This window comes from Chelonoidis abingdonii, chromosome 14 (assembly GCF_003597395.2).
Source record: "Chelonoidis abingdonii isolate Lonesome George chromosome 14, CheloAbing_2.0, whole genome shotgun sequence".
Lineage (NCBI taxonomy): Eukaryota > Metazoa > Chordata > Testudines > Testudinidae > Chelonoidis > Chelonoidis abingdonii.
The window spans coordinates 37,768,857-37,791,768 of NC_133782.1; the positions used below are offsets into that span (position 1 = coordinate 37,768,857).

At 55.0% G+C, this 22,912-nt stretch overlaps 1 protein-coding gene across 1 annotated transcript in view; it reads right to left on the bottom strand.

Moving 5' to 3' along the window:
• Positions 1–22,912, bottom strand: part of LOC142047750 (Fc receptor-like protein 5) — a 194,054-nt gene that overhangs the window by 6,775 nt on the left and 164,367 nt on the right. The window contains exons 5-7 of the mRNA XM_075072410.1: positions 10,546–10,746; positions 7,741–7,836; positions 4,459–4,757 (exon numbers count right to left, since the gene is read on the bottom strand). Of these exons, the coding sequence (XP_074928511.1) occupies positions 4,459–4,757; positions 7,741–7,836; positions 10,546–10,746 (596 nt within the window). The remainder of the gene's footprint in view (positions 1–4,458; positions 4,758–7,740; positions 7,837–10,545; positions 10,747–22,912) is intronic.

Consider the following 22,912-nt stretch of genomic DNA (forward strand, 5'->3'; position numbering starts at 1 on the left):
AGGGTGGTCTGGAGAGGAGAGGAGGGGAAGACGATTGTTCTGTGGAGAGGAGCATCTGGGGCAGAGGGTCATTGCAGAGGGAGAGAGAAGAGTCTCAGCTTCGTAATGGCTCTCTGGGCAGTTCTGGCTGGGGAGAGGCGGGCATGGGAGAACTGCGGATCATGGTCTGCGGGCTGCAGCAGCACAGTTCCTGGCGTAGCTAGGGAAGGTCTGGAGAGGGCCGCTCCCAGTGAGCTCTATTGTTTCCCACCCGCAGTGGAAATGGGTGTCTCACCATCACTGACTCCAGGACAGGAGGGCCCCTTTCAAATGGGAGCTTAACGTCCATGCTCCCCTCTCCCAGTACACAGAGGTGCACGTGTCACTGTCTGCTGCGTAAGTTGTAGTGATCAGCCAGGGTCCTGGCTGGAGACCCCCGTGGACAATCCGTCCCCCTCTTTGTTCATAATTTATGATCCCCCATTGATTCCTCACGCCTTAGACCCATGCACCTGAGCGTGACCAGCCCTTCAAATATTTAGATGGGGTGAAGCAGTGCTAGAAGTGTGGGAGCGTGCGGTGTCTAAGTATAGAGATAGGAGAGGGGGACCCCCAGAACAGGAGGGAGCGAGAATATATGAGAAAAGTCCCTGAACACACAGACATAAACCACCCCAATCTTCCTGCCCAGTGCTGCCGAACCCAGGCTGACTGGAGATGGCTGTTTCTTCCAGGTCGATGCCTGGGCTGATGGGGTACCTGGTACACAGAGTGCCTGACCACAGACCACCAGAGCTCTGACCTCAAGGGATGAGTTGATGCTGCCCCTGGGATAAGCCCCAGTTGAGATGCTCCATCCTGCTGCGAGTGTCAAATGGATCCTCAGCTTTGTTCTCCCCCAGGGGGTAGCCCAGCATGTTAGGGGAACGGCTCACTGGGCGGTATGGGAGTGGGTCTGGGCTGAGGGAGAGGGACGGGCTGCAGTGAGGCAGGAAACAGGGGCCAGGATTAGATACGGAAGAAGGGTAACACCCGGCTGGGATCCTGGAAGGGCCCGGGAAGCTGGGGCAGATGTTACCAGGTACATTTCATCTCAGGAATTTAAGGGGGATGGAGAAATTTCCCTGGAACTCCCTGCACCCTTGAACCTGCACTGGCCGAGAACCCTTGCACTGGTCCCACGTTAGCCCACGCGGGAGGGCCAGACATCTCTGTGCCGGACCAGTGGCTGGACTGTGTGCCCAGTGCAGCAGCAGGACGTACGGGCACGAGTGTCTTGTCTCAGCTGTGAAACATCAGCCGGTCCACTCCACTGGGACGGGGACCTCTTCAGAGATCAAATCCCGCTCTGAGAGAAGATTTGTATCCAATGTGCTTTCATCCCTGGCCTGAGCACTCGGGCAGCCCTTCCCCTTGATACACATGGGCCGTGGAGCTCAAGGTAAACTGCTGCGTAGGGGGTAGGAGTGATTTCGAGAAATTGATCCCATCTTCTAATAACAATTATGAATGAAGCGGCAGGCGTGAGGCAAGAAACTTAGATGACTTGTGAGCAGAGGATGACAGGTCTGAAAATCCACCCACTGCTGTGCCTGCAAGTAACAAACTTACTGATCAGCTAAGGAGTTCTCCCTGCTGGTGGGTGCCCCATGCCCCCCACACCTCCAACGGTGTGTGCTGACATCAGGCCTGACACCGATATTGAGTGGCCCCCAATTTTCAGATGTTAACGGCTGGCTGGAGTTCCCTGAAACCCCAAAGCAGCCTATAGCCTCCCCCGCCAAACCCACAGAGAACCAAGGGTCCAGGGAGTGAACAAGACATGCGGGGGGGTGCCCTGTCCAGTGATGAGTGACTGGCGGTGTCTCACCCATGCGGGGAGAGAAGATCCCATCAGAGGCCAGCAAACAGCAGGAGATGGGGGGTCTACGCTTCACTGTATGGAGATTGGTTGGCTCCTCTCCGATGGATCGCTCGCGCCAGAACACTGTCTTCCAGGATTCACAGCTGTACACTCTGTTCTAGCAATCAGACCCCTCTGGCAGTTGAAAAGACTAGAGTAACTGTACGGGGCGAGAGTTCCTTTGGAGTGATTATCTGGAGTCTCTGAGGAACCGACCCGGACACCTTGGTGCCCTGCTAGCTGAGCACGTCAGGGTCACAGCTTCTCCGGTTATTAGACAGTTGCTGGGGGACATGGTGAGCTGGGAGCTACGCGGGTCTGGAAAAGACAGGGGGGTGGGGGAGGAGAGGTTCCTACTTGGGTGGTGTGAACAGAAGCAGAGGAGAGCCAGTGAAGAGCAGAGGAGGGAGGGATCCTAACGGACAGCCCAGACCCAGGCCATGCAACACTGAACAGCAAGATCTCCACTGTGGGGAACCCAGTGGGACCATTGCTCCCCTCCTTGGTACTCAGGGGGCAGCTCTGCCCAGGGCCACCAGCCTGCAGGGGCTGGGAGGGGATGGCTTGTGGGCTGGAGCGGAGCTGTCGGGAGCTGCCCCAGCAGGCACAGAAGGTTCCCTGCACTAAGGGCGGTGGTAGGAGGTTCTCTCAGACCCCGGGCACCCCACTGGGGAGCATAACTAGCCCGGCTTCCACTGGGCCCTTGGAGGTTTTTAAATAATGTTTCTACTGCATCAGAGGCACATTTGCACAGACGGGAGTGACGGGATGAGGGGTTCCGTCCCCAAATGACCCGTGTGATGGTATTGACCCCCACTGGCACTAAGAGGGTAACAGGAGCTGGAGAGCTTGTTCCATCCGAATCCTGCAGTTGGTGATCCTGGGCAGCCAGCCTGTTGAGGGGAACCCAGAGGGAGATCACATGCTCAAGGGCAGGACCGCCACTGAGGGGTCTGGAAACTGAGGTCAGCGTTAGATACAGAAGATGGTGACACCGGCAGAGATCGCTTGGAAGAGCGGGAGTGAGGGAGATGTAACAATGAGCCATGTGTCATAAACAGACAGTTAAGGTTTATGCCTCTTTTACCTGTGAAAGGTTAAGAAGTTCACCTAGCCTAGCTGAACCTGACCAGAGGAACCATGTGGGGAACAAGGTGTTTCAAAAGGAAGAGGGAAGTTTCCTTTTTTAGAGTCAGTTTCATTTCAGCCGGAGTGAAAAGATCAAGGACAGCTCTTATCAGGAGTTAAGTTTTAGAAAGGATAAATAGGTTTATGTTTATTTTCTTTTGTAACTTGTCTTGGTGCAATTAGGGAATTATGAAACTGGGTATTCTTGTGTGTATAAGTTTTGCCCAGGGAATCGTGTGTTCATCTATTGTCTGATGATTAGCTGGTATGCTGTCTCCCAGAGGTTTTTTTTCTTCTTTGACCTTTCTTGTCTTTAAAAAAGCCTTCTTTTTAAGAACCTGATTGATTTTTCCCTGTTTTTAGATCCAAGGAATTGGATTTGGATCACCAGGAATCTGGGAGGAAATTCTCTCAACGGCTCCAGGGAGGGAAGGTTTTTGGGGAAAGAGAGTTTTCCAGGTACTCAGAAATCTGGATAGTGCAGCGAGACCAGATCTAAAGCTGTAATTAAGACTTAGAAGTGTTCATGCAGGTCCCCCATCTTACCCTAAAGTTCAGAGGGGTGGGACCTGTGACCACCTGCAAACATGAGCAGCAGGATCTCACTTCTGGGAAACCCATTGGGACCAGTGTCCCCTCCTTGGTACCTGAGGGGGGCAGCTCCTGCCCAGGGCCAGCTCAGCCTGCAGGGGCTGGGAGGGGAGCGCTTGTGCGGCTGAGACCAGGCAGTCAGGGAGCTGCCCTCAGGAAGCTCAGACCAGGCTTCCTCTCAAAGGTGGCAGGAACATGCCCCAGAGCCCTGGGTGTCCCTGGGGAGCATCACACGTGCTCTCTGCTGAGTAAGTCGTGCTGATCACTGAGGTGCTCTGGGCTGAAGACTCCTTTGGGGATCTGCTTGGCTGTTTGATTCAGGACCCTGTATCCCATCACCCTCTCACTCCTGGGAGGTGAGCACGTGAGTGACTCCCCTCGGATAGAGTTGCGGTGAAGGGAGCCAAGACAGAGTGTTTGGGTACTGGAGGGTCCTGAATGGAGATCGAGGGGGGGAACCTCCACAAAGTGAGGGGGACGAGGATATGGGTGAACAAAATCCCTAACACACTCAAACCATCCTGATCTCCCCGCCCAGTGCCACCTCCCCCAGGTTGGTGGAGAGGGGCTGGTTCTTCCCAGGGTTAGTTACTGAAGAATGTCACAGCCGGCCAGGATCTCTGGGAGGCCTGAAAGGTGAGGGGCAGATGTTACCAGGTTACATTCATCTCAGGAATTAGCACCAATGCCCCCCCAAAACCCACCACAGGATCCAGAGATCCAGGGAGTGACAATGACCCGGTGGGTGCCCTGTCCTGAGTGGAGTGACTGGGCAGTGTCTCACCCTGTGAATGGAGGAGAGAGATCCCATCAGAGGGCCAGCAAACAGCAGGAGATGGGGGGGTCTTACCTCTCACTGTGATGGAGATGGGTTGGCTCCTCTCCGATGGGATCGCTCGCCCAGACACTGTCTTCCAGGATTCACAGCTGTACACTCTGTCTAGCAATCCAGACCCCTCTGGCAGTTGAAAAGACTGAGAGTAACTGTACTGGGGCGAAGGGAGTTCCTTGGAGTGGATTATCTGGTCGTCTCTGAGGAACCGGACCCCGGACACCATGGGTGCCCCTGTAGCTGAGCACGTCAGGGTCACAGCTTCTCCGGTTATGTAGACAGGCTGCTGCGGGGACATGGTGAGCTTGGGAGCTGGGACGGGGTCTGGAAAAGACAAGGGGGTTGGGGGAGGAGACGGTTCCTACTTGGGTGGGTGGTGACACAGAAGCAGAGGAAGAGCCAGTGAAGAGCAGAGGAGGGAGGGATCCTGGACACAGACCCCAGGCCATGCAAACACTGAACAGCAGAGATCTCACTGCTGGGGATCCCAGTGGGACCATTGTCCCCTCCTTGGTACCTCAGGGGGGGCAGCTCCTGCCCAGGGCCAGCTCAGCCTGCAGGGGCTGGGAGGGGAGGACTTGTGTGGCTGAGGCCGGAGCTGTCGGGGAGCTGCCCCCAGCACGCACAGACCAGGCTTCCCTGCACTAAGGGCAGGTGGTAGGGAGGTTCCTCAGAACCCCGGGCACCCACTGGGGAGCATCAACTAGCCCGGCTCCACTGGGCCCTTGGAGTGTGTTTTAAATGAATGTTTCTACTGCATCAGAGGGAGCATTTGCACAGACGGGAGTGACGGGGATGAGGAGCTTTTCCAGTCCCCAAACCTTGACCCCGTGTGATGGGTATTGACCCCACACTGGCACTAAGAGGGGTAACAGGAGCTGGAGAGCTTGTTCCATCCGAATCCTGCAAGTTGGTGATCCTGGGCAGCACAGCCTGTGAGGAGAACCAGGGGAGATCATGGCTCAAGGGGCAGGACCGGGCCACTGAGGGGTCTGGAAAACTGAGGTCAGCGTTAGATACAGAAGATGGTGACACCCGGCAGAGATCGCTGGAAGGAGCTGGGAGGTGAGGGGTAGATGCTACAAATTGAGCCATGCTGTCATAAACAGACAGTTAAGGGTTAATGCCTCTTTTACTGATCCTCAGATAGAGATGGGTGCAGGGAGCCGAGAGGGAGCGTGGGTGGTGGAGACCTGGAATGGAGATCGAGGGGAGAAGCTGCACAAAGGGAGGAGGACGAGGAGATGGTGACAAAGTTCTAACACACACAAACCACAATCTCTGACCATTGCTGCCTCCCCCGGCTGGTGGGAGGGGCTAATTCTTTCCAGACAAGGGGTCGGGGGATGAGACGCTTCGTACTTGGGAGGCTACTCAGAAGCAGAGGAGAAGCCAGCAAAGATCAAAAGAGGAGAGCATGTGCCCAGGAACCACGTCCTCACCAGGCCATGCAAACCGTCAGCAGCAGAGATCTCACTGCGGGGAACCCAGTGGGCCGAGTCCCCTCCTTGTACCTGAGGGGGAGCCCCTGCCAGGGCCAGCTCAGCCTGCAGGGGCCTGTGTGGCTGAGGCGGGGTGTCGGGGAGCTGCCTCAACAAGCAGACCAGGCTTCCTCATGCTAAGGTCAGTGGCAGACATGCCTCAGCTGGGTATCCCCAGGGAGCGTCACACACGCTCTCTACTGAGTAAGTCGAGCTGATCACTGAGTGGCCTGGTGAAGACTCCTTTGGGTCTGCTCCGCTCTGTGATTGAGGACCCTGTATCCTGTCACCCTCTCCTCCTGGGAGCTGAGCACTTGAGAGTGACTGACTCCCCTCGGATAGAGATGGGTGCAGGGAGCCAAGAGAGAGCGTGGGGTGTTGGAGGATCTGGAATGGAGATCGAAGGGGAACCTCCACAAGTGCGCAGACCAGGAGATAGATGAACAAAGTTCCTGCCACACACAAACCTCGATGTCCCAGACCAGGCTGCCTCCCCAGGCTGGTGGAGAGGGGCTGGTTCTCCAGCTGGGATCACCCGGTCGGACAGGCATATCCAGTACGAGCAGATTCATGACCCAGAATCCCCTGGCCCTGTGACATTCAGGGTATGAGGGAAGCTACCCCAGATGCCCCAGCTGAGATGCTCCATGCCCCACCATGTCAATTTGGAATCCTGGCAGCCGGAGGACGAGGAGATGGGTGAACAAAGTTCCTAACACACACAAACCACACCAATCTCCCTGACCATTGCTGCCTCCCCCAGGCTGGTGGAGGAGGGGCTAATTCTTTCAGACAAGGGGTCGGGGGATGAGACGCTTCGTACTTGGGAGGCTACTCAGAAGCAGAGGAGAAGCCAGCAAAGATCAAAAGGGAAAGAGCTCAGTGCCCAGGACCTGTCCCTCTAGGACGTCCTCACCAGGCCATGCAAACCGTCAGCAGCAGAGATCTCACTGCCGGGAACCCAGTGGGACCCGAGTCCCCTCCTGGTACCTGAGGGGGGCAGCCCCTGCCCAGGGCCAGCTCAGCCTGCAGGGGCCTGTGTGGCTGAGGCCGGGGTGTCGGGGAGCTGCTCCAGCAAGCACAGACCAGGCTTCCTCATGCTAAGGTCAAGGTGGCAGAACATGCCTCAGGCCCTGGGTATCCCCCAGGGAGCGTCACACACGCTCTCTACTGAGTAAGTCGAGCTGATCACTGAGGTGGCCCTGGCTGAAGACTCCTTTGGGATCTGCTCCGCTCTGTGATTGAGGACCCTGTATCCTGTCACCCTCTCACTCCTGGGAGCTGAGCACTTGAGAGTGACTGACTCCCCTCGGTATAGAGATGGGTGCAGGGAGCCAAGAGAGAGCGTGGGGTGTTGGAGGATCTGGAATGGAGATCGAAGGGGGAACCTCCACAAAGTGAGACAGACCAGGAGATAGATGAACAAAGTTCCTGCCACACACAAACCACCTCGATGTCCCAGACCAGCGCTGCCTCCCCCAGGCTGGTGGAGAGGGGCTGGTTCTTCCCAGCTGGGATCACCCGGTCGGACAGGCATCCAGTACGAGCAGATTCATGACCCAGAATCCCCTGGCCCTGTGACATTCAGGGTTATGAGGGAAGCTACCCCAGATGAGCCCCCTAGCCTAGCTGACACCTGACCAGAGAACAATGGGGGGAACAGGCGTTTCATTGTGACCCCAGGGGCAGCCCAGCCTGTGAGGGGAACAGGATCTTGGGGGAGGTACCCAGCCCAGAGCTGAGTGACCGGGCTGTGTCTCACCCCATGCGTGGAGCAGAAATACCCCACCATGGGGCCAATAAACAGCAGGAGATGGGGGACTCACCTGTCACTGCTATGGAGATCGGTCGGCTCCTCTTCGATGTGATTTCTCTGTCAGACTCTCTCTTCCAGGATTCACAGGTGTAAACTCCAGCTTGTGCTGTAAGCACCCCCGACAGTTGAATCGAACTGGTGTAACTGTACTGGGGTGAGGGGAGTTCCTCCAGTTTAATTTCCCGATCATCTCTGAAGAACCGAACCCCGGACAAGGTGGGCGCCCCTGTAGCTGAGCATGTCAAGGTCACAGCTTCTCCGGTTACATAGAAAGGCATCTTTGGGGACACAGTGAGCTGGGGAGCCGGGAGGGGGTCTGGAAAAGACAAGGGGGTTGGGGGAGGAGACGGTTCCTACTTGGGAGGCTGGTTACTCAGAAGCAGAGGAAAAGCCAGGAAAGATCACAAGAGGGAAAGAGCTCAGTGCCCAGTAACCACGTCCTCGCTAGGCCATGCAAACAGCCAGCAGCAGAGATCTCACTGTCGGGGGGGCAGCTCAGTCTGCAGGGGCTGGGAGGGGAGGGCTTGTGTGGCTGAGGCCGGGGTTGTCGGGGAGCTGCCCCCAGCAGGCACAGACCAGGCTTCCTCAAGCTAAGGGCAGGTCGTAGCTTCGTGCCTCACAGCCCTGGGTACTGCTGTGGATCATCATACATGTGGCCACCTGGGGTCTGTCCCATTGACTGAATGGATCTATGGCCTATTGACACCAGCTGAGGAGGTGGCCCCCTTGACTATAATGGAGATACCTTGAAGTTGGTCTCGCTGTTCTCATGGTCTCTTTGAGGGGGGGCTGGTGATTCTCACCAGCTGGGATCTAGCTCATTCACGGTGAAGTCTCTGATACCAGTCCCCTAGTTCAGCCCTTGGGGTGTTTTAAACTAATGTTTGGAGGTTTGGAGGTTCTGCTCTGGCACAGGGAGTGTTTGCACAGACAGGGGCTGACGGGGCTGGGGAGGGTTTCCAGTCCTCAAACCCTGACCCCGTGTGTTGGGTTTTGACCCCGCACGGGCACTAAAAGGGGTAACAGGAGCTGCAGAGCTCATCACATTGGAATCCTGCAAGTTAGTCACCCCAGGGGCAGCCAGCGTGTGAGGGGAACAAGCTCTCTGGAGAGGGACCCGGTGTCACTGGGCGATGCTCTGGAACTGCTCCCCACCAAGCCAGGCAGGACTTTGGGGAGCCTCCTCTCCCTTGGAGCAGACTTGTTCAGGGCAAGAAGCTCACACGTCTTCACTCGGTTCTCTCTTGGAGCATTCAGATCCCTTGCCTCCGTGCGCTTCCCACAGCGAGCCCGCCCAGCAGGGTCTGGGGAAGCCACATGGTCCTGCATCCAATTTGCAGTCAGATGTGACTTCAGCAGCCAGTAAAACAGAGGTTTTTCGATTAGAGGAACAGGTCTAAAACGAGCTTGTAGATACAGCGAACCGGACCCCTCGGCCGGGTCCATTCTGGGGGCAGTGAGCCAGATCCACATCTGCACTCATTCCTTGTCCCAGCAGCTCCAGACTCAACCCTCAGCCCCTCCTCCTCTCTCAGCTCTTTCCGGGCCAGGAGGTCACCTGATCTCTTTGTCTCCAACACTTCGGCTGGCACTTTTGCAGAGGAGGGGCCAGGCCATCAGTTGCTAGGAGACAAGTGCCAGGCATTTAGTGCACTGGCCCTTTGCTCTGCAGCAATCTCACACCTTATTCCACACCTAGATATTAAGAACTGCATAGGGGACACTGAGGCACCAACACAGTATTCAGAGCAAAATTAAGAACATTCCCAGTTCATCACAGCCAGGAGATCAGGACTCAGGGGGGTTGGGGCCACAGAGGGTCTGGAAAACAGGGGTCGTGTTAGATACAGAAGATGAGTCACACCGCAGGATCTCTGAGACCTGGACTTTAGGTCAATTCATCTCAGAAATTACAGGGTATTGAGATTTCTCTGTGGGAAACTCCTGCACCCCTGTACCTCCTGAATCCAACCTGCACTGTGTTCAGTTACCAGCAGGAGAGAGATCCTCTGTGTGGGATCCACTGGCTGGACTGGATTGCCAGTGACACAGAGGGTACGGGACGGGTGGTCTCTGTCTCAGCTATGAGCATCAGCCGGCCATTCACTGGACAGGCACCTCTTCAGAGACCAAATCCCTGATTGATAGAGGAACTTTGTATCTATTGTTTTTTGCTGCAAGTGCTGAGCACCTCAGTGGAGCACGTTCCCCTTCAATACACATGGCAATAGGGGTCCTGGCATATAGGCGCCAGCAGGGATTGTTGTAACATGATAGAAACCAATCCTCTTGATAGAAACCATGACCGAGGAATCCAGGCAGCGCAGGGCTGAAGATTTACAGTGGGTGGCCTGACGTGCCCAGCTGTGTCCTAGCACTGTGAGCCTCCCCACAGCAGTGCCCACTGGCACCCAGTGTTGTCAGTCCTGTAGCATGTCATTTTTTGTTGATCAGGTGGGACACCTCTGCCACCACGGAATGTGAGACGCAGAAAGTGCCCTGACAGAGAGGAGTGAAACAGAAGTGTTGGATGTGTGACCATTATGGGGATTTTCCCTAAATTTCCTCTGTTACTGTGCATGTCTCAGTTTCCCCTACGTGTGAGGGCTAACTAGGTAGAAGGGAAATGTTGTTTAGTCTTTGCAGAGGCGCAGAGATCCGGGTGTGAGTAATGCCTAGCGGCCTGGGTCTTGGGGCCCCATTCCCATGGAGAGCTCGAGAAGACAATGATCACTCCACCTGCCTGGACATTTGGTGCCTAGCAGCTAATGACCTTGGATGTCCCACCCTCTGCAGGAAGGCAACCAGCATTGACGAGCTGGAGAACAAAGCTCCAGCCAGGTTCCTGCATTAGTGCTGAGGACCACACTGGGATCCTGCTGCCCTTTTTGATAGAAGAATCTGTCTCCCGAAACCTGCTCACGCTGAGGAACCAAGCACGTGAGGGTAGCACGTTCCCCCGGGAGATACACTGTGTACCCGTGGTCTGGAGAAAGGGTGAAGGCCAGAGGATGAGCTGGAACAGAGCCAGAGGGGTCAGTGGAAAGGGAGAGGCCATGATGGAATGAGGAGAAGGGAGAAGGGGGAAGAGATGGGCCTGGACAGATATGCTCACAGACCAGCCTCACCTCACTGCCCGGGACTCACCCTGGGAAATACACCACGGCAAATAAACCATGGCCCATCTCTCTCTCTCTCTGAGATCTTTCCATAGATCCCAAGACCAGAATAGACCATTGTGATCATGGAGTCTGACGCCCTGTGTCACCCATGTCCTAGGACTTCCCTGAAATGATTCCTCTGTGACCTAGAGCAGATCTCTGAGAGAAACATTTCGGGCGTGGTTACACTTGCAGATGTAGAGCACTGAGCATTAAACCAACCTTCGGAGACCGCAGCAGGGAAAGTGCTGACGTGTGTTCACACTGTCAGCCGCAAGCGCGCTGGTGTGGCCACATTAGTAGCTCTTGCAATGCCACAAATAGGAGTGTATTGTGGTAGCTAGCCCAGTGTGCAAGTGGCTGCAACGTGCTTCTCAAATGGTGGTGGGGTGGGGGTGGAGTGTGACAGGGAGTGTGTTGTGTGTATGTGGGGGGACAGACAGTGTGTTTCGGGGGCTGAGAGTGTGTCAGCATGCTGTCTTGTAAGTTCAGACAGCAGCAGACTCCCTCCCCACCCCCATCACACACACTCACAACAGCAGCATTCCACACTCATGGTTGCTTTGTCCTGGAGTAGATAAGCATGTGGGCTGTCAAAAACAGAGCTTTCAAACAATGAGAAGAGTGGCCACTTGACTTCAGAGGATTATGGGACATTTCCAGAGGCCAATCACAGCTCAGTAATGCAACACCTGGTTCAATCTGACTCGTGGGTATTTCAGTCAAGGCTTGGCAAGCTTTGTGTTTCTCCTAGAGGTGGATTACTAGGAGAGCTCCAGCTGCAGAGTCCAGGCCCTCTATGTGCCCTGCCAGTGTAGACACATTGGAAGTTAGGGAACCCAGGGCTGCTTTATTGTGCTCTAACTTGCAAGTGTAGCCAAGCCCTCAGGCTTGATTAAGAAGTTGCCAGCGGTGGAGAATCCACCACGACCCCTGGGGAACTGTCCCAGTGGTGAATTCCCCTCACTGTTAATATCTGTGCCTTATTTCCAGCCTGTATTTGTCTAGCTCCAGCTTCCAGGCACTGGGTCGTGTTAGATTTTTATCTGTTGATTGCCCAGTTTCTGTTCCTGTGTAGGAACTTCTACACTGTGATCAACTTCCTCGTAAGCTTCTCTTTGTGACACTAAACACCTCCGGCTCCTGGAGTCTCTCGCTATAAGATGGACCCACCCTTTGTGCAGCTGGGAAGATTCCAGCTCCCCCATCTGTGAAACGTAACACCCCCTCACCCCGCAGCCTGCTCCCCCCATAACGTCCCACTGACCCCAGATCTGCTGCTTCTCCCTCCTGTGCGCAGAGGAGATGACAGGGTGGGTGGGACTAGACTGTTGCAAGGAGCAATTCAGGGAAAAGGGAAGGAGCCAAAGAGAGAATCTGCCTTTCTCACCAGGGATTATGGGCATGAGGAGCGGAGCTGGGGGGTAAGGGTCCTTCATGTGCCTGGGGAGCACCAGGACCCCCTCTGTGTCCATCCTGGGGCAGCGGGTGAGGGGCTGATGAGCATGGGAGGGTCCTTAATCCACCTGGGGCACCTCAAGAAGCCCACTTGCTCTCCTGGAGAAAGGGGGTTCAAATGGGGGCATGGCTGTTAATGCAAATATTTCAAGCCCGAGACACCCATCTGCATCAGGGTATTCACCCCAAGTTCTCTGTCAGGGGGGAGGGGAAGAATAGGGGGAAGAACCCATCAGCCGGCCATGAGAGCTGCCTAGCTGTAGCTAGAAGGTTTCAAAGAGAAAGAGAAATAAGGAAGCTCAGGCAGATGCGGGGAAGGGAGGGGGGAGTTTTTCTACCCACTGCATTTCCTTGGAGGTCTCTGCAGACCCTGCTGTTAATGTCCTGCTGGGCAGGGCTGGGTCTCTGCCCCCTGAGCCTGAGCCCTGTGTGGGAACCCAGAATTGGGGAACAGAGAGCTCCCCACTCCACACAGCCCCATCCCAATGGGCCCCTGCCTGTGGGGGACTCAGTATAATGGGGAGGTGGGTGCTCAGTCTCCATGGCCCATGCAGCCCTCACTCTCTCTGCAGAGGCTGCCAATGAGGGGCTGGGTAGTGTCCATGGGGACGGGGGCATCTTCTTGCCTATGGCCTGGGCTGGGACCCACCACATGGACCCCCCAAACAGCCATCAGCTGAGGTCGCTCTCCAACCCCACGGGCGTGGCTCTGAAGTGGAGCTGCTGCTGCAGGTTCCACAGAAGACACCTGTGACTGGGGCAGCCTGACCCACTCAGTGGATGACATGAGGGCACCCGGGGATCCCCCCTTCTTTAGAATACCAACATCACAGTGTGAGAGGAGGGGGCTCCGTCCCACTACCCCCATTGTCCAAGAGCCCACCCCCACCGTGAGCATCTCAGCAAGGACAGGAGACGTTGTTACCTTGAGGGGACACCGGCCTGGGGAGCATCTGGAGAGAGGCTGGAAGAGAAGGGAAGAGAAGAGCAGGGGTGAGAGCTCTGCGGAGAGGATGAAGGGAGCAGAAGGATGGAGGGATGTGGGTGGGAGGATCACCAGGCAGACTGACAGAGGGAGGGATGTGGACCGGTGGAGGTGACTTACCCAGCAGAGGCAGTAGGAGGGTTAGCACCATGCTGAGCTGGTCGCTCGGGGCTGGAAGCTGGGTTCCTAGCTCAGCCACTGGCCCTGTCTGGACGCAGGGAGAGGAACAGGCCCCTCCCCTCTGAGGGAGGCAGAGGAAGTCACAGCCTCAGGCGCGGTCACCGCTCAGCTCAGGGACTGGAGAGACACCGGTTCCTCATGTGGCGGAGGGGACCTGGCCTTTCCCACGGCTGACGCTGGCGGGGAGGGGTGGAGCAAGAGCCCCAGGTAACTGACACCTCCAGGGGTGGACTAGGGACTCAGTGGGGCTAAAGGAACCTAAACTGAGTTAAACTGGTTTACCCCAGGTGGGGATCTTCCCCTTTGAGTCCAGTGGAGCTACGTCCCATTGACCTCAGCTGGGATGTGGCCTCGCTGACTCTGGTGGAGCTACGTCCCACTGACCCCAGCTGGGATGTGGCCTCGCTGACTCTGGTGGCGCTACCTCCCACTGACTCCAGCTGGGATCTGGCCTCGCTGACTCTGGTGGAGCTATGTCCCACTGACCCCAGCTGGGATGTGGCCTCACTGACTCCGGTGGGGCTACAGTCCATTGACCCCACTTGGGATCTGGTCCCATTCACACAATGGAGCTATGGCCCATTGACACCCACTGGGGATCTCGCTCATTCATAGCAAAGACTCGGAAACCAGCCCCCTGGTCCTTCTGTGGCCTTGGGGTGTGTTTTAAACTAACATTTAAGGGTTCTGTGCGTCTATCATGGACTCACAGGACTCGTGCTCTCTTGGCTCCGCACGGTCCCTGGGGGGAACCCCCTTCAGAGCCACAGCCCTTCTTGAGGGTCCACTCTCTCTCAGGGGTTAAGCTGTAGGCCCCTCTGCCTCCTGGAACTGCAACTCTCTGAGCCTTCAGCACGCCTGTCGCTCGCCTGGGCCCCGTCAGGGTCTCCACTCACTCTGGCCCCCTGTGGCCTCCACACCCAGAGGGAGCAATGTCCCCTGATCTCTTGACTGGAGTGACTCTCAGCTGGCATAAAGCTGAAGGGTTTATTGAATGTCTGAAACCAGCACAGGAAACTCTCCGGGCCCTCAGGCCTAGCAACTCTCAGCACAGCACAGGGAATTGCCGCCAAAGAATGAAGCGGCACGGTAGAGCTGCTGCCAAAGTGCCGCTGATTGTGACTTTATCTTTTTCTTTTTGACTTCGCCACTTGGGGCAGCAAAAAAGCTGGAGCCGGCCCTGCTGTGTACTGAGTGTTTGTGTGATCAAGAGCCAACTCCAACTGCAGCAACCTACTTGGTAAACCCCTGCCACACTCTGGGCTCCGCCAGCCTTGGTCATTACTAGCTAAGGGACCCAACAGCCACCCAGCCCAAATTTCCCCTGAACCCTCTGCCTGGAAATGTCCAGCCCTCTCCGGGAGCATCCAGAGAAATAATAAGAACAGCTTGATCCTCTAAAGAGACAGTCCGCAGCTGCTGGCCACGTTAACTGGAGTTACCAGTGACTTGAATTTCAACCCAGCCCTGGGTTGGTTTCGATTGAAATAACCCAAGTTCAGTAACAACAGGGCCATGGGCTCAGTAATGCCAAGAGAAGAGTCCAAGACAGAGACGGTTACAAGTCAATCGAAGTGAAAACTTGCAGCTGAGAGGCGAGTACTCGCTGTAGCAAGGCCCAGTCTGTGTTCGAGATGGTTTCGGTCTGCGATTGCGCTCGCTCCAGCCTGGCTGACTGTGTCCCAGTCCGGACCTTCTTCCGAAGTACAAGGTGCTTGTTTCTCTTCATGTCTTAAGGGAAGGTAAGTTAGTGGTCAGCTGCCCTCAGCCCCTGCTTGCCTGAGATGGTGCTGCCTGTCCAGCCGCCCAGCTGAGTGATGACTGAGGCTGTGGCTTCCTCTGCCTCCAACAGAGGGGAGGGGCCTATTCCCCTCCCTGGGTCCAGACGGAGCTGGTGGCTGAACTGAGGACCCAGCTCCCACCTCAGAGCGACCGGCTCAGCATGGCGCTACCTCTCCTTCTGCCTCTGCTGGGTAAGTGACCTCCCTCAGCCCCCAACCCTCTGGGTGTCTGTTCAGAGACTTCTCCCACACCCTGCCCCACATTCCCCATCCCCTCCCCAGAGCTCTCAGCCTCTCTTCTCTTCTCTTCCAGCCTCTCACCAGATTCTCCCCAGGCTGGTGTCCCCTGAAGGTAACGACATCTCCTGTCCTTGCTGAGATGCTTGCAGTAGGGATGCATTGGTCTTGGGAGTGGGGGTGGGGATCCCCCTCCTCTCACAGTGTGATGTTTGAAATTGCAAGGAAGTGGGGATCCCCAAGTGCCCCCCTGTCATCCCCTGGGTGGGTCAGGCTGCCTCATTCGCAGGCGTCTACCATGGAACCTGCCCCAGAAGCAGCAGCTTCAGTCCAAAGCCATGTCTGTGGGCGGGTCTGAGCTCAAGCTATGGGAGAGAAGATGCCCCCGTCCCTATGGGCATTATCCAGCCCCTCATTGGCAGCCTCAGCTGAGAGAGTGAGGGCTCGACTGGCCATGGAGACTGAGCACTCACCTCCCCATTACACTGAGTCCCCCTGGCCAGGGGCCCATCGGGGTGGGGCTGTGTGAAGTGAAGAGCTCTCTCTGCCCCAGCTCTGGGCTCCCACACAGGACTCAGGGCCAGGGGCACAGACCAGCACCATCCAGTGGGACAGTAAAAGCAGGTTCTGCAGAGACCCTCAAGGAAATGTGGTGGGTGGGAAAACTCTCCCCTCCCTTTACCACATTCAGCTGAGCTTCTTCATTTCTCTTGAATGCCTTCTAGCTACTGCTAGGCAGGTCTGCTGGTCAGCTGATGGGTTCTCCCCGCTCCTCTGCCTCTACCCCCTGAATGGAGAAAATGAGGTGAATAACCTGATGGGAATGGGGGTCTTGGGGTTGAACCATTTGCATTAATAACCCTCCCCCCATTTTTGTACCCCACTTCCCCCAGGATGCAGAGTGTGGTGATCTTGGGGTTCCCCAGGTTGATGAAGGACCTTCCCACGCTCGACATGCCCTCACCCTCTGCCCTGGATGGACAGAGAGGGTATGCTGGGGCTGGATATTAAAAAAAACTTTTTCACTTGGAAGGTGGTGAAGCTCTGGAATGGATTACCTAGGGAGGTGGTGGAATGTCCTTCCTTAAAGGTTTTTAAGTTCATTAGGAGAAACTTCCACCTTGCGTCTCCCCCACCCTTGCACATCAGTTCACTGAGGGGCAAATCCCAAGGATAGACCCCAGGGGCCAGCCGTGCCCAGGGGCTGCTCCTCAGACCAGGTTCCCCACTCTCCACCCCCTGAGCTCCCCTGGAGGGTGCACAGCCCCCCCCGTGAGCCCTTCCCACCCCATCCCGGAGGCCCCCGCACCAAATTCACTCACTAGCTTTGCCAGGCTTGGACTGCTGCAGCAGCTCAACATGAAGGAGCCACCTTCGGAGGCACCAGAGAGCCAGGGCCAGATGAAGGACCATGGCGGCGGAGAAGCATCATCTGAAATGCTGCCAAAATTTGGCGGCATTTCGACGGCGATGCCTCTGGATGACACTGCTTGTTGGTCACGGCCAAATTTAGGTCTCATCCAGAGGTGTTGCCACCGAAATGCTGCTGAATTTCGGCAGCATGTCAGCAGATGCTCGTGTGCCAGTGCACTTAGATGCCTCCATGGACATGGGGACCCCTGATTTAAAGTCTGTGGCCCAGAAGTTGGATAAGTCATAGAATATTAGAGTTGGAAGGGACCTCAGGAGGTCATCTAGTCCCACCCCCTGCTCAAAGCAGGACCAATCCCCAGACAGATTTTTACCCCAGTTCCCTAAATGGCCCCATAAGGATTGAACTCACAACCCTGGGTTTAGCAAGCCAATGCTCAAACCACTGAGCTATCTGTCCCCCCCGCTGAGCTATCCCTCCCCAACATCAGGTGAGATGTGGCTTCCCCTATATTTGTAGAAATGAAATCTTATAACTGCCTCATCTCCATGGGGGAGCTGAACATGTGAGCCGAACAGACTCCTAGGTGAGGAACAGCTGGTGTGGGGGACTCAGGGAGAGGTTGGGGGCCGCTGAGGTGTCTAGAAAATGCTAGAACAGGGGTCAGCAACCTTTCAGAAGTGCCGTGCCGAGTTTTCATTTATTCACTCTAATTTAAGGTTTTGCGTGCCAGTCATATATTTTAATGTTTTTAGACGGTCTCTTTCTATAAGTCTATAGTATATAACTAAACTATTCTTGTGTGGGTGCCACTGAAAATCAGCTCCTGTGCCGCCTTCGGCACCCGTGCCATAGGTTGCCTTCCCCTGTGCTAGAAGAAGGAGCAGGTTGACCCAAAGACGGATTTGAGAACAAGGTTCTTTATTGCGATACTTGTTCCCCTGGACCCAATTGCCGAGTAAGCCCTGAATTAGTTACAGCACATTTTTTTGGTCTAAGTTAGTATGTAAACCCCTACATCCGTTACAACACCCCCAAAACCCTGATTAAGTAATAAGAACACCCACTGTTAGTAAACCCACCTCTTTCTATTACTCATAGCATTACCCGTCACTTTTACTTTGAAGATAAGTTTCTTTGCAACACTCTGTTGTCATAAATCTTTCTCATTAGGAGTTTTCAGGGGCGGGAGGGAAAGGGGCCCTACATCAGGGCTGGTTTATGTAGCTGGGAAAGGAAGGGAGGGAGGGAGGGGAAGATAAAAATCCTTTTAATAAGGGAGGGAAACAATGCGGCATCACATAGGAGAAACACCACAAACAGGATCATAACGCAAACCATAAGCAAAAAACCCACCTCCAAGTACGTTTGGCAATGTCCTTTCCCCCTTTAGGTCTTAAGTCCAATCACCCCAAAGTCCAACAACCCGAAAGTCTCTGGTCAGTGCCACCCCAGAGTTCAAAAGTTTATCTGCAGAGTTTTATCCCCCTAGTCTGGGTGGAAATGGGCGGGGGGGACCCACACAGGGTGTTAAGGGGCACCTTACGTGGGCCAGGGCCAACTGCTCCGCCTCTCTGTGGAGTTCTGCTGCAGCCTTCACCATGACCAGCTCCACTACACCAGCTGTGCCGCTCCTCCAGCCCACCCGTGAGCCACTCCAGCCATCCCTGCAAACCGCTCAACTCTGCTCATTGTTCCATGGGCTGCTCCAACATGCTGCAAACTGCTCCGCTTAGCAATAGGTCTTCAGGCTCCCCCACTAGTTAACACAGCACTCAGTGATCTCAGCTCAGCTCTTTTAGTGATTTCAGCTCATAGTAGGGGAGCCCCAGTGCTGGTGCACCATTGGCCCAACATGAATTCAGCTCCGTAGCCTCTAGATGGACTCCTAATGGAATCAAAATTAGCTCTACTCTTTAACAGTGGAGAGGAGGATGTGCAATTGGTGTTCCAGGCCCTCAAAAGGCACTCATACCATTAGGTACACACACCAATCCCCAACCTCTCTCCATTCACTGGGAGTTGGAACCCATGTCCCTTGTCTAGCAAGTGTTCCTTAATTTATATTGAGACATCTCTGTCATAAAGCAGTCTCGTAGTTCCTCATTCACATAATCAGGATGACAACATTTTATTACTAGGGCAGGAGGAATAAAGAAATTGGGGATCCCAGAGCTGTCAAAATAACCATCCCAGGCTGCCGTGGGCTATGCTAGGTGGGGTAGGTGTGCCAATGCAAATACCTAAAATTCCTTTCTACACTCCCCATAATTCACCACTAGATGTCAGGGTAAGGCTCATCCTGACTCTGCTTACATAGGAAATCAGGTAGGTTGGCCCCGGAGCTCAAAGCAAAGAGCAGCACTGCTATTGAGAGAGGATCGCTCAGCATCGATATGGCCTCTCCTGGAGCCTGGTGTATTGCGTAGTCACAGGAGTAGGGCCCCGGCTCTGTCTTGGTTTCCTCCTCGTCCCAGTTACTGGGATTGGGGATTTTACCCAAGTGCTGGTAAAACCTGGATTTCATCCCTCGGACAAGCCTGGGAGCCGAGCTGATACATGGTATGTGTGGGGGGTGGGGTGGGGGGGCACAGATAGTGCATGGGGGTCAGCAGGGAGTCTGGAATAGAGAAAGCAGTGAAACCCCTAGGGAGTGAGGGGAATAGCAGATGGGGGAAGGAGGCACCGACATAGGGCTTCAACCCAGCCCCACCTTCCTGCCTCCTGCCCCATGACTGTGAAATAACCCACAGCAGATATACTGTGGGGGGGCTCTCAGTAAACTTGTGGGAACAGCATCCCCTTTCCAGTACCTGCTGGGCCCAGCACAGCATGGCTGGTCCTCTCCCAGTGGCTGAGCTCTACACCCACCTCACCTGGATGGGAGAGGGGCCAGGGACAGCTGGGTTTGGATACCACCAAGGAATGAGCAGCCTCTGGTCCATGCTGGACTTTCCCCTAGTTCCCGAGGGGTGTTGGTGTCTCAACCACTAACACGCTCACCCTAGGGAGCTGTGGGGCTGGGTTCTCACTGCCCTACATTCTCCCCACCTGGGGAAGTGGAGTACAGAGAGAGGATTGAATGGGGCAGGGGTGTTGATGCAAATAGTTCAACCCCAAGACCCTCATTCCCATCAGGGTATTCACCCCACATTCTCCATCTGGGGGAATGAAGTGTAAGAGGGGAGGGGAACCCATCAGATGACCTTCAGAGCTGCCTAGCATAACTAGAAAGCATCAAAGCGAAAGAGAAACGAGGAAGCTGAGGCGGATGTGGGGAAGGGAGGGGGGAGTTTTCCACCCACTGCGTTTCTTCCGGGATCTCTGCAGAACCAGCATTTAATGACGAAGGCAGAGTCACTGCTCAGCTCAGGGACTATAGAGAAACCAGTGCCACATGCCTAGGGGAGGTGGCCATTTATCAGGGCTGACAGTGGGTGGGGGGCGGAGCAGCAGCCCCAGGTTACTGACACCCCCAGCGGTGAACCAGGGATTCAGCTGGTGCAAAGGAGCCTCAGATGAGTTTCACCGGCTCACATCCACTGGGATCTGGCCTTAGTGACTCCCATGCAGCTACGGCCCATTGACCCCAGCTGAGATCTGGCCCCATTTACTCAATGGAGCTACAGCCCCTTGACCCCAGCTGGGATCTGGCCCCATTCACTCAGTGGAACTATGGCCCATTGACCCCAGCTGGGGTCTGGCCCCATTCACTCAATGGAGCTGTGGTCCATTGACCCCAGCTGGGATCTGGCCCCATTCACTCAATGGAGCTATGGCCCATTGACCCCAGCTGGGATCTGGCCCCATTCACTCAATGGAGCTACGGCCCATTGACACCCACTGGGGATCTCGCTCATTCATAGCGAAGAGTCGGAAACCAGCCCTCTGGTCCTGCTGTGACCTTGGGGTGTGTTTTCATCTAACATTTGGAGATGCTGCAGCAGCGCAGGGAGCTCAGCACAGATGGGGACTGACGGGGCTGGGGATGGTTTCCAGTTCCCAATCTCTGACCCCGTGTGTTGGGTATTGACTGCGCACTGGCACTGAGAGGGGGAACAGAAGCAGGAGGGTGGGCCCGGCCGAGTTGGAGGTGGGGAAAGAGCAGCAGAGTTTTCATTCTCCTACCAGCCCTGGAGAGTGGGGGCCGGGATTCCTAGACACAAGGAGAAGAAGCGCCGCTGAGGTTGGAGGAGGGTCTCCAGAGGGAAAGTCCTAGGAAGCGTTGGTCTCTGCAAGAGCTGGATGAGCCTGGGGTGGTCTGATGGGGCTGCGGGGGCAGGGAGAGCCTGGGGAGAGATGGAGAATTATGTTTATCGGAGTTTATCCCCACAGGGGAGAGTCTTTAAAATGACCCGGCTGGAGGGCCCCATGATGAGAGGTGAAATCACGCCAGGGCTTGAGCTGTGCCCCACCGCTGACACGGCTGCATTTCGGTGGGTTGCTGGAGCATTCATAGACCCCTCTGCTGCTACTGTAGTTAGCCGGCCTTCCCCAGCAGCCTCTTGGGATCCTTTCTGCCTTCAGCCCTTTTGTCCCTAACTGCTGCTCTTCAGTCCTTCCAAATGCTTTCTAATAATAACAAATAAGCCTCCAAAATGTTTCTCAAGAAACACGAGTTTCTTTGGTATGTGCGTGATATCTACATGCTATTTCTGAGGCATGTAGATATCACACAGATATTCTAGGCATATTTGCTAGTATTATTTGAATCTAATCTTTATTTATTTCATAAAAGAGTACAGAGTGGTATATTGATTGCTAAATAATGATACATAATACATTGCTCATTCTTAAAGAAGTCAATAAAGTTAGTTTTGATAAGCAAGTGACTTCTGCGGATATTTCAGTTTTCCCCCAAATTTTTGCTTTTACACGCATTCAACATTTCTGGACATTTCAGATCCCTAGCTACACGGGTGCAGTGCACATTAAGGGGCACTGTGCTGTAGGGAATGTGGTAGGGGGCGCTCTTCCCACAGAGTCAGCACAGACCCTAGTGCGACACTAGGGGGTGCTGTGCTGCAGGGAGTTTGGCGTGGGGCTAAGCGGGTGGTGGTCTCCACTCAGACTCAGTTGTGATTCCACTGTGCTACAGGAGCTGTATTGTGGTTTCAGATGGAAATCTGGTTGCCTTGTCACTCACTTTCTTTATTGTTCCCCTGGCACGTCTGTGACCAGCTGATTCCCGAAAATGTCCCCTAAAGCCCCAATTGCAGTTGGCCTTCTCCCTCTTTTGTTCCTTATGCACTGTTGCCCTGTGGCTCTCGCACATCTGTCATGGCCCACCCTAGAGGTGGCTGCATCTCAGCACCGGCAGGGAGACCCCTGTGCAGTGTTGAGTTTGGGCCTGTTTGAACAGCTTTCAAATCCCATCATAGATTCAATTCTATCCCAGCAGGCCAATGATGCTAGCTCCAGATCAGCTTGTGTTGATTTCACACCGGTCAAAATTTCCCCAGGACTAACCAACCCTTCCTGGCTGAGAATGGTAGGGAGAGTTTACGGCCCACATGGGTCACTTTGCTGGGAGATTCAGAGATACAGCATGAAGGGCTGTTTACCGAGCTCTAGAAGCAGCAGTGGGAGACGAGGAAGATGAGACCACTAATGAGGAAGAAGGAGCCACCTACCACCAGCTCACGGACCCAGAAGAAGATTTGAGCTGCAGAGAGAGGAGAAGCTCGAATGGAACCAGCAAGTTAACATCACTGCTGAGCATGATGCACATGATGTCCATGTGTCTTTGCCTCTAGGACTTGTGACAAACTCCCCTGGATTTCAGGAGCCATCAAACCCACCCACAGCCCTTCTGTCTTAGACTGGTGGATACCTGTGGTAAACGTCTGTCCCAAATCTGGACTTTAGCGTACAAAATCTGGGTGCTTACTGTGAACCTCCCCAAGCTTATACCCAGCTTGGATCTTATCTCGCTGCCACCAGCCGAAGTTTTCCAGGGTTTCGGCCCCCTCGGGTTCCCCAAACCTTTCCTTGGGGGACCCCTCCAA